The sequence below is a fragment of the Linepithema humile genome, chromosome 8 (assembly GCF_040581485.1).
Source record: "Linepithema humile isolate Giens D197 chromosome 8, Lhum_UNIL_v1.0, whole genome shotgun sequence".
In the NCBI taxonomy this organism is placed as follows: domain Eukaryota; kingdom Metazoa; phylum Arthropoda; class Insecta; order Hymenoptera; family Formicidae; genus Linepithema; species Linepithema humile.
Window position 1 is genome coordinate 3,902,215 of NC_090135.1, and position 11,831 is coordinate 3,914,045.

The 11,831-nt window shown below is 41.2% G+C and overlaps 1 protein-coding gene across 1 annotated transcript; it reads right to left on the bottom strand.

Moving 5' to 3' along the window:
* Positions 1-10,789: 10,789 nt before the first annotated feature.
* LOC105677883 (mucin-7-like) lies at positions 10,790-11,416 on the bottom strand. Its single transcript, XM_012376765.2, has one exon. It carries the CDS (start codon positions 11,414-11,416, stop codon positions 10,790-10,792), a length of 627 nt encoding a protein of 208 aa, XP_012232188.2.
* Positions 11,417-11,831: the final 415 nt, after the last annotated feature.

Sequence of the window (11,831 nt, forward strand, 5' to 3'; positions counted from 1 at the left end):
CTTTTCTATTCTTTTCACAACAAATTTCGCAAAACACTTTAAAAAATCACGCTCAAGTCAAGTTTCAACTGACGCCGTCACTAGCTCATGTTGAAGTGATCGTTCACTGCTTTTGTTAAAGAACAGGATCGGACGGGATTTCGAATTTCTTTGTGTGTGCAGGGATATACAATACGTTACAGTAGGGAAGTAGTCTGGAAGGGAGGCCAAAAACTATTACCTGAGGATATTAGATATACAAATATTATGGTCAGAGCAGTGAGCACTAAACTTAACAAAGTTGAGTAAAAGATTACGCTGAATAAAATGTTTCTTGTATTAAATAATAACTGTGTTATTTAATAATAACTATATTAAAAGTAATATTTTATTAGTTTTATATCGGAACATGTAAAATAATAAGATTGTTAATTAAATAAAAATTATATTTAGTAAATTATAAAAAAAATTAAAAGTACAAATTTTTAATAAGACACAATTGTAAATTAAATTAATTTAATTTTACATAATATTATAATACATATTTAACATAATAATATAATGAATAAATATTTGCTAGATTGAATAAAAAAAAGTGTAATAGGCAGAAATTGAACCTCGGTCAACAGCGTGATAGTTTGGGGCTTAGTGCCCGAGCTACGCGCTTTTCTCAACAATCGGTCTAACGCGATTGGTATATAAGAAACTCTATAAACTTTAAACCGGTTTTTCTCAAAAACGGCTGAGCGTTGCACCCTATCCCTTTGCTCAAGTACTCTTCTAGTAGAATACTGTAACATATATAAGCCTTTTCAAAATTGGTGACCCAAAGTCCGCGCTCTCCCCTTGTTAGTTTAATTGTTATAAAGAGAAACTTTGAAAAATTAAGCAACCAAAAAATAAGGAAACTACGTTTTATTTGAAGAACGACATAAAGTAATTATTCTCCGGATTTTTGGCCTAACCCAACTCCTTGGCAGATCCTGAACCCGTGCCCTCACCAAGGGGCACAACAAAACTGGCAGCGGTGGGATCTGCCACTCCTTTGGGACCAAAAACACCGGAACGTCCAGAGCCTGAAACAAAAAACAAGAAAATTAAGTGAGTGAAAAATAGTCGGATGACAAGTTTCAATACGAAGATTATTGAAACAAGAAGAGCTAGACCAACGCAACGGTAAGCAGCCAAAGCCAAGCAGAGTAGCAGCGCAGCAGTGGACTACCCAGAGCCAAGCAATGCCAAGCGGAGTCAGCGAAATAGGAGCCAGCCGCAGGAAGCAGCCGAGCGACCTACCTCAACAGCCCACGATCTACAGCCGGATATCGAGCAGCAGCTAAGGACGAGGCAATATGCGAGCGATTATACTACTACACTACTATACTATAATACTTTATACTATTATACTACTACTATTATACTACTACTATACTACTACTGTAAGTCCGAACCATTATATATTGTGAACACGCGTGAATGTTCAAAAGCAAAAGCAACCCCGGTCTCATACAAAATAAGTCGTGGCTATTAAGTGACCAAGCGCGACACGCGAACTGCACAGCGTTAAATTCGATACGCGTTATCGAAGAAACGACTCGCGATATAAGCGATAACGTACGCCATACTCTATGATATACAAACTCGGATAGTGATACTGACGACGAAATACATTCAAACGTAGAGAATAAACGTGATTACACTTTCGGAGAAATCGATTCAAGTTAAATTCCGCTCTTAACGATATCGTAATAGAGGAAAAAACTAAAAAGGTTAAACCGTACTTCAGTAAAACACCCAGCTGTTTGTCAGATTACAGCGAGTTGAAACTAACATTGTACGATAGTAGTATATTTTATCCGGACGAAATCCATGAAAGACATACCGAAAAAATACCTCAAAGAAGAAAGAGCGAGGCAGACGTCGCAATAGAAAATGAGATATCCGCTTTAATACAGCAAAGCACAAGAGAAAACGAAGCCAGCGGACTTCGAACGAGAACAAACCCAAAAAATAAACCCACTCAAACTTCAGCAACAGAAGGGGCAATACAATAAATGCGCGAACAGACCGCAACGTTATTTGAGTATCTTCATGTCGCACCATTACGAACAGAATCCGCGACAAGAACACGAAGCCGAAATTTCATACGGTCACTACTGAAGACATACAAAACAAACAGTCCTCTGACGCACAACGCTACATGACATCAAAAAATGCGATAAATTTAATACCTATTTTTGACGGTACGTCACGGACGAATCTGAAATCATTTATAAGCGCTTGTACGTGTGCTATAAAATATATAAAACTCGAGTTCGAAAACAAACTACTCAACGTCATAATGTCGACTATCTGCAAGGCAAAGCAGTAAATTTCATAGTAAATTTTGAAATTAAAGATATCAGAAAGTTCGAACAACTAAAAAACGAATTGGAAAACTTTTACTACCCTAAGAGAAATCCTACATCGATTCAAATTGAGTTTAATCATTTGAAACAACGACCAGGAGAAAGTGCGGTAAAATATGGAGCACGTGCAGACCACCTAGCCATGCAACCATACGAATCTGTAACAGACAGTCCAGGAAAGACACCGCAAGATAAACGCACTATACTAGATACAGTTAAACAGTTGACGCTACAAAATTTTGTGTACAGATTACGCGATGACATACGAATAGTAATACACCCACAACGATTTGCAACTTTGCAGGAAGCCATCGAAGGGGCTAAAGCGGAAGAAAAATTAAAAAGACCACGTGATTCCGCTTACAACGCAAATAAAAATTTTAACAATTCCAAAGCGATTCAATGCCATAAATGCGACAAGCAAGGACATTACGGTCGCGATTGCCGAACAAACCGTTACAGTAATCAATTCACTTTGCCTAAACCGAGTGGATCAAGATTTAATGCATTAGATAAATATTGTAATTATTGCAAAAAATCTGGGCATAACCGTGCCAAATGTTGGATATTAAAAGGAAAACCGGAACATACTAAAAGTAAGAAAATTAACGAAAAGTTAAACACGCGCAATACCATAAACAAAGCAAAGAATAAACATCGCGGAACTGAAAACAAAGACGACGACGAAGAAAAGAAAGCAATTAATGCAACAGCTAAGACAGTACGAGAGCATAAGGTACTAACAGCTGATAAGATAAACCATGCAAACACTGAACTTGACTTGATTTCACTATCTATAAACGAAATAATCAACAATAAAATAAACCCACAAAAATTCATAAATGAAAAGGTCTGACCAAGTACAAAGAAAGACACTCCAATATGTTTATATTTAAATAATTATCTAAGTTTTTAATATATTACCAACATGAAAAGTAACTGATATATTATTTAAAATGCAAATTTATTCAAAATAAACGTACATGAAATGTATAAAGCATATATAAAATTTTTAATATATCATCGCGAAAAGTAACTGATATATTATTCAAGGTGCAAATTCAAAATAAACATACATAAAATATATAATTAATTTTTTTTTATTTTTTTTATTTTTTTTTAAATTTTATTTTAATAATTTTTTATAAAAAAAATTTAAAAAATAAAAATTAAAAAATAAAAAAAAATAAAAAAAATGTGTAAAATCTGACCCGTAACCTCCTCGTGGTGCACATTGGGTAACGCTAATAGGGCGGTGGTGTTTGAATTCATTTCTAGTACACAGATAAGATTTTCGTTTAAATCATAAGAGACTGGCAATATTTAGGGTGAGTAAAGGGGTAGAGAGTGGGGGGGGGGGCTGGTGATATTTTGTTACAACACTACATATGGTAAGATGTATACATACTCCAGAATCTGCCAGTACAATTTTAAAATATTTTTCGATAAAACTACTAGTATTTAAAGTACTGAGTTTCGAAGTAAATACGGTAAGCTTACGACCTACCATAAATGTCCCCGTTAAAGCTGAAATGATTAAAATTTAATTAAATGGATCCAAACGTATAAATTAGGACGATTTTGGACAAATTTTAAGGGGGCCGAAATTGGCCGATCTAGACCCTATTCCTTTACGAGAAGAAGACTATCCTCGGAGAAAGACGTTTTGTGAAAATTTCTTGAAGAGAGTAGACGAAGATCCAGAACTTCCTTCTCGTGTAATATTTAGCGATGAATCGCTATTGACACGAGAAGGAATTTTTATGTCTCACAACATACATGTGTGGAGCGATGAAAAGTCACTCGACTCAGAAATTTTCAAGTTTGATGGAAAATCAATGTCTGGGCAGGGATAATGGGTACGAACATACTTGGTCCAATTATTCTGCCAAATATCTTAAATGGCGCATTGTATCAAGAATTTTTGGCAGAAAATATACCAGATCTTTGGAAGAGGTTCCATTAACAGAAAGGAATAAAATCATATTCCAACAAACAAGATGGTACTAGACCACACAATGCCAGAGTCGTTACGAGTTACTTGAACGAGCAATTTCCTGGACATTGGATGGGCCGGTATGACCCAATATCTTGGCCCGCAAGATCCTCGGACCTTAATCCATTGGATATTCCTATGGGGACATTGTAAAGAAATAATTTACAAAAAGCTTCCCGAGAATGTCAAAGAATCAAATAACAAACTCCGTTATTCATTATGCCATTTGGTCCATCGATAGTGATATTCTGGGGAAGACTGAAATAAATTTATTGAGATGCATGAGAGCTTGTGTCACAATGGATGGTGATCACTTCGAACACCTTTTATAAGCTCTTCCGAGAGAAAAAAATAATCTGCCCTTTTCAGGGCAACCAAATATTTTATTTCGAGGAACATTCTCTCGAAATTCGCAAATTATTAAAAACCAAAATTAAATAAAATACTTAAGAAAATTGATTTGTTTTGATTTTTAATAAGTAATAAATAACTTGCATTTTTGCAATATTTTTTAATCAATTTATTAATATAAATCACATTAATTGATATTTTTGTTTTTTAATTGCGCGCGTTCTGAGGCTTCAAGCCATCGTACGTTCACATTCCACACAACATGTTATGTTACAACAACATAACCAATAAAATCAGTCGACTGCTTGCTATTGTCGAGTAAACACGTATTGTGTGTTCGCCGAAAACACGTGTTTCTTTTTTCGAGCAATTTTCACGCGCTGAGTGATAAGTAGTAATCATTAAATAAATTCTTCGTTTTATCGATGAAGTGAGTGAACAGAGTATGTGAATGTGTTGTGTTTTAAAACGTGAAACGTAAACAATAAAAAAGTGGAAAAACTTTTACACTATATAGATCTGTTTGATCGCGGGGGAGAAAGGGTGTGGGGGGTGGGAGAGGGTGAGGAAAAGGGGGGGGGAGAGAGGGAGAGAGAGAGAAGTGGCTAAAGTGATACAAGGAAAAACTTTTCTATTGACATTATATACAAGTTATCAGAAATTGAATTTAATATATGAAATCTTCTATTCCAAATTTTCTATTGCTGAGAATTATATAGGTATAATTGTAAGGATCAAGAGTAATTATTTACAAAAAATTATAAAAATTTGCTTTTTTTTTCTTTTTTTTACACATTTTTATATTTACATTTTTATATATTTTTATATTATAGTATAACTTTTCTTCCTTCTTGCGAAATACATTTCTTACATTAATATATATATTTTTTATGTATTAATTTTTTTATACAACCAAATCAAATACATTTTTCTCATAAAATTTTTAACACATCAGAATATAAAAAAATAATTATTATTTCTTATTTATTATACTTTTTTTTTTTTAATGATGGGGAAATCCTTTATAGATAGCCGCAGCCTTCGGGGGAAGAGCTACAGGTTATGTGGGAGTCTCCCGGGACATTTATTTCCCGGGCATACCCACTAAAACCCCACTGGTGACCCACTCTGGCCGTGATGGGAGGGTCCGGGAAACCGCCGGAGACATAACTTCCCGAACCCGCCCGGCCCGCCGCTGCGGCCCGTCCCGCCCGGGCGGATGGACTGCCCCGGCTGCCCTGTTGGGCACTAATTCTGTTTGTGGGGGAGCAGGGTCACCTCTACTCCCCCACGCCCTCCTGGTGTTGTTGGGGGGGGGGAGGCGGGATTGGTGTCTGGACCCCCGTCTATGCACCAACTTTCCTCCGGCCTGAGGAGGGGGCCGGCGGAAATCCGTCTGACCCTCCACCCTTTAGGACGGGCTATCCGTGGACAGGGGGCGGAGATGCCGAGATCTCCGCCCCTTCCCGTCCTCTGAAGTCTACGGTGGGAGCAAGAGTGCTGTCCTCTAGACCCACCTCCGCAGGTGGGCGGGGAACCGTTTTCCCAAGCCCGGCGCTCGCTTCTGCCTGCTCCGCCGGGAGGAGGGAGCTACCTCCTCTCTCCTCTCTCGACCTTTTCCTTCTGCGACATGACATGTTTGCAGAAGGAGAAGGCCGCCTTCCATTTGTCCTTTCTTTCCAGCACAGTTTTTACTAATGCTGGGAGGGAGAGGTCCTGCCCCACCACTGCGACCAGGGCTCGGCGCTCCTCTGTTCACGCTGGCAGATCTTCAGCGTGTGCTGCGCCAAGTCCCGGTCGGCCGCACTGTGGTGGCACTGCGTCGTGCGTTCCCTTCCTATACGACACAGGTACTCCCCGAAGCATCCATGCCCGGAGAGCACCTGTGTCAGGCGGTAGGACAACCCGCCTTTGCCTCTGCCCATCCACTCGGACAGGCAGGGCCGGATGGCCTCGATGGTCCGACGGCCCGGATATTGGGATCATCCAGCTGATTAGCCGAGCTGGTGATTGCCCTCGTCCGGGCGCGCCTCCTCATTCTCTCAACGGCCCCCAGGACTTGCAGGGCCTGCTCCCCGTTCTTATTTATCATACTTATTGCAGTTTATCATAACATAAAATATCACTGTTTATCACAGCATAACATAAACTTATTATTACTTACCGCAATTTATCGTTACATGAAATATTAATTATAAGTCTATCCTTTTTTGTTTGCACCATATTCAACGCATATACTATCTAATTTTATATTGATAAAGCTGTTTTTCACACCGTGCGTAATTTTTTTTTATTATTAATTAGTTTTTATTATTAATTAGCAAAATAAAATATACTTCCTCCATTCTACAGGGTGCTTCCGGATTAAATGGCCAAACTTGAAATACGTATTTAGGACCTCAAAACAAAGAAAAATTTCCTTTAGAAGAATGCTCGCAAACGCTTCGTTCAAGAGATATTGGTATTGTATATAGGTCGAACTTCTTTATTGCTTTATAGCAGTGATGCGATCTTTCCCACAGCGGTCCCGGCTCCGCTGCCTCACACAACCTTACAGAAACGCTACGTCACGTATCCGTGTGAGCTCGGCCGTTCAACCAATGGAAGAGAGCGAACGTCTCTCTTCCACCGAGCCGACACAACAGACGGAAAATGCATGCTACTTGCATGTTAAAAGCAAGCGTTTCTGATTCAGAAAAGAAATTCTGAGGCGAGTGGCTGGAATATTAGAGATCACCTGTTCGAGACCTGCTTCGTGCAACTTTCTTTTCTTTTTTCCGCATTTGTTTCTAACATAGTAAATCATTAGATAATATTTTTTTGCCCAAAAAAATAATATTTTCTATTTATTATTAATATTCGCATATATTTAACTAACAATTTTAGAAATAATACAGATCTGCTATTGTCAATAGAAAAATGAAGTTATTTTACAATGTTGCAACAAAATGCTAATTTAACATATGCGAATATTTTTAATAAAGATAAAATAATTTTTTTTAGCCAAAAACATTATCCAATAATTTACTTAAAACAAATATCGAAAAAGGAAAAAATGTTACAAAATCAGTTTTTAAACACGAGATTTTTAATATTCTTGCCATTCGCCTTAATCGTTTAGCCATGCTTGCTATTTTACATTTATCAACATGAAAGATTACACACCTGCAAAGCTTTTAATTATTTATTTTAAACTACTGCATATTAGCAAGAGTTACTGCAGTAACTACATATTATGTAATCAGGAGACGCGGTAGTGTCTCCGGCCAAGTTAAAAAAATAACACTATTAAGTCAAGAAAAGTGTCTCTGGCAAAGTTCAAAAAATGACACTACTAAGTCTCTTATTCTGCGCGCACAAAGTCGACTTTTCGGGGTTGCTTTTTTGTAGCAACTAAAATATAAGAAATTTTAAAAAAACAGCATATTCTAAAAGGTGCCATCGCCACAAGTAATTTAAGCCAAAGAAATTACAATCGGTCCAGTCGTTTCGGAGATACAAGAGGTCAAAAAGTTGTATTTTTCATATTTTAATAAGAAACGTCGTCTTCTTCTTCTCTGTCCGCCAGGAACGGATAGAGAACTTGCGAGGCCCAGGGTATTATTTATAATTTACGGGAATTTCTCGCTTCAGGTGCCAAGAGTCGACGATTTCGACTTCTCCGAGTTGCGCTACAGGAATTCCTCGCACCAGGTGCTACGGGTCGACGAATTCGACTTCCCCGAATTGCGCTACGAGAATTCCTTGCACCAGGTGCCAAGGGTCGATGAATTTGATTTTCGCGAGTTGCGCTACGAGAATTTCAAACACGAGAAAGAGAGAGAAAGAGAGGGAGGGAAAAGGGAGGGAGAGAGGAATAGGGGAAAGAGAAAGAGGGGGGAGAGAGGGAAAGAGAAAGAGAGAAAGGGGGAGAGAGGAGGGAGAGAGAGAGGGAGGGGGAGAGAGAGAGGGAGAGATGACATATTTTGATATAAAATCTAAAATTTCTTAAAATATTTAGTTATCAATAATCTTACCGTAATATTTTTATGCGCAGAATAATGAAACAAATCAATTCGTGTAAAAAAATGCATTATTATTTTGAAGAAAAAGTATGTAATTTACAATGTACTTTTTTTAAACAACCTGTCGCTGCCACACCTTTATACCACTTGATTCTCATTATTCTATTCATAAAAGTATTATGGTAAGATTATCCAGAACTTAATATTTTTAGAGATATTTTAGATTTTATATCGAAATATATCAGATTAAGATATAAAATAACTCGAAAAGTATGAAAAAGAACTTCTGAAAAGTATAAAATAGAAAATTATAACCTTTAATCTTGTTAATATTTTATTAACAAATAAACTGCCATGTAATAAGATTTTATTGGTATTAATGAACAAAGAACCTCTCATCGACGTCGACGTCGATCCAGTTGCAAAACTTATGATGTAAAAAAATTTAGTTAATATGTTATGAAGTTAATATAAATGTTACATCCAAAATGTAGAAAAATAATTGAAAAATAATTCAAATTTTGTCACATAATTAATTCTGTATATTTTTATATTAACTTAATTACATATTAACTAAGTTATTTTACATTATAATGTCTTGTGTTTTATATTGCATTTACGTCATGTAAAATAGATGTTTTATTGGTAATATTAGAAAATAACTTGTTCTCAACCCGAATAACCTTGATATCCGAATTGCGTTTTCGCGTATTCGAATAATAATAACTCTTTCGTATTGAAACGGTACGTTGTTTTGCGCGGAGTAACTCGTCGGAGTCAGGAGTTCGGTCGGTTGGGGGCACGCAGAAGAATGCTCGGATAAAATAAATAAAATGTAATAATAAAACAAGATTTATTTCTTAACTGATGAAGTCTATACTTTACAAATCCGTGTGGATACAGAGCGTTTTAATATGTTGGTTTGAACGCGGTTTATAAATTATCTCGGCGGTGGTGAATAATTGTGACGAGAAAGCGTCAGCGCAAGCGCGGGTGTTGCAGTGGCCCCTAGGCGACTGCGAGCGCGTTGGTCGATGCGTTCGAGCGACGGCGAGGATCGATCGACTGATCGATATGTTCGGCCGCGTGCGCGGTGGTGTCGATGTTCGCCGCTGGTTCGATTAGTTCGCGATTGCCTGCCGGATTTGAGGACCCGATTTTAAGGGGATGAAGACGGGAGCGAAAACGCGCGTATTGCCCGCGTCTCGAAATGGCTGGTGTTTTAACGTGGAGCCGAGTATTCCCGGTGGTATACGGGTAGGCCCGTATGTAAGAATGAAGCCGAGTGCGCTCGGTAATATACGAGTGTGCTCGTATTTAGGTAACGAGACCGAGTATGCTCGGTTATAATACGAGTGCGCTCGTATGCGAGGTAACGAAACCGAGTATGCTCGGTAACGTGCGAGTATGCTCGCACGACGGAACGGAGGACGGTTCCTGGCGGTCGAGTATGCTCGGCAGGAATACGAGTATTCTCGTATCGCGGTCTAGAGCCGAGTATGCTCGGCGAGGATACGGGTGTGCCCGTAACGTGGAAGCGGTTCCTGAGGCCGAGTATGTTCGGTTGGTGCACGAGTATGCTCGTGCTCGTGAGGCTGCTGGACATAGACTTCGAGTATTCTCGAAGGATTACGAGTGCTCTCGCAACAAGACGTTCACTGGCGAGCAGTGAACGGGATCTGGTGGAAAAGCGTACAGCCGGGCCTCTTTTATACCCGGCTGCCGCCCGACTGGCGAAGGATCGGCAAGCATCGGCGGTTTAGCCGGCGGACCCCCACCTGGTAAATTTCGAAAACGGTCGGGTGTGGGGGGCCGTCCGGCGATTGACCGTCGGTGTTTATACGAAAAGTTTATCGGCGCGCGATGCGCCCTTTTTGGCTACGGACGATGTTCGGTCCGTAGCCGTGACGATGCAGGCTGCATCGTTACATCACTCCCCGGTTTTCGGGAGTGGGTGCCTGCGGCGGCTGTGGACGGCTCTTGATAAGTCGCCCGTCTCGCGAGAAGCGGAGCTTGTAGCGCCGTCCGTCCGCTGTTCGCAACTTGTAGCCACGCTAGACTACAACGGACCAGTAAGGAATCGCCGCGAATTCCTTTGGCGCGAATTCCACCATGAAAGGTGGCGGATCCGGTGCCCTTCCTGCTGGTGGCGCAGGTGGTGCGGCGGCGGGTGGTGGTGGCCTGGTAGCTGCTGGCGGTGGCCTGGTAGCTGCTGGTGGCGGCCTGGTAGCTGCTGGTGGCGGCCGTGCTACGGCTGGTGGCGGCCGTGCAGCGGCTGGTAGTGGCCGTCGTGCGGCGGCTGGTGTTGTCGGCGGTGCGGCGGCGGCCGTTGACGGCCGAGTTTCAACGGCCCAAGATGGCCGTCTGCTGGTAGCGGCTGGTCCCGGCGGTGCGGTGGTCGGCATGGCCGCCGGTCTGGTCGGCCTACGTTCCTGCGGCGCCGTGTGCGTGATGGTGCACGCGGGGTCTGGTGGCCCTCGTTTCCGCCCCTTGGGTGGTGGCGGCGGTGGCGAGGCCAAGAAAGCAGCCTTCCTCTGCTGCTGCCGGTCGGATCGCTGGATCGTGGTCCCCACCTTGGGGATCACGCGTGCCGGTGGTGACGGCTTCGGAGCAGGCTTCGGCGTTGGCTCGTCGGCCAGCAAGATCTCGATCTCATCGAGGATGTTCCAGGAGCTAGTCATCTTGGATGCGAGTTCTAGCTTTCTAGGCCGAAGATTCTCAGAAACGCTCCTTATATTCTAGCATCCCCGTCACGGTGGTCTGGTCAGCCTATTTGGTAGGGGCATCTTCCCCATTCCCTGGCTTTAGGTCCTGCACATGTATGTGCCTAAGCCATCGTCCCCTCTTATCTTTTAAATCGTAGATAACGGGGGTGACGATTCGGCCTATTACGTACGGACCGGCGTATTTTGGCGCGAGCTTGGCGTTCACGCCTGCGGCCTTGTTTGACAGAGGGTGTTCTCTGCGCCACACTGTCGCGCCGATCTTCGGCCGCCAATCCCGTCGCCGCATATTGTAATACGGCTCTTGCCTCTGAAAAGCTCTGGCGAGATTGACAGTAATTAGCTCCCGGGCCTCGTCCAGGTGGCGCCGCCA

Excerpts from the sequence above, each read along its gene's own strand:
- LOC105677883 (XM_012376765.2), bottom strand. The coding sequence starts at position 11,416 with ATGACTAGCTCCTGGAACATCCTCGATGAGATCGAGATCTTGCTGGCC.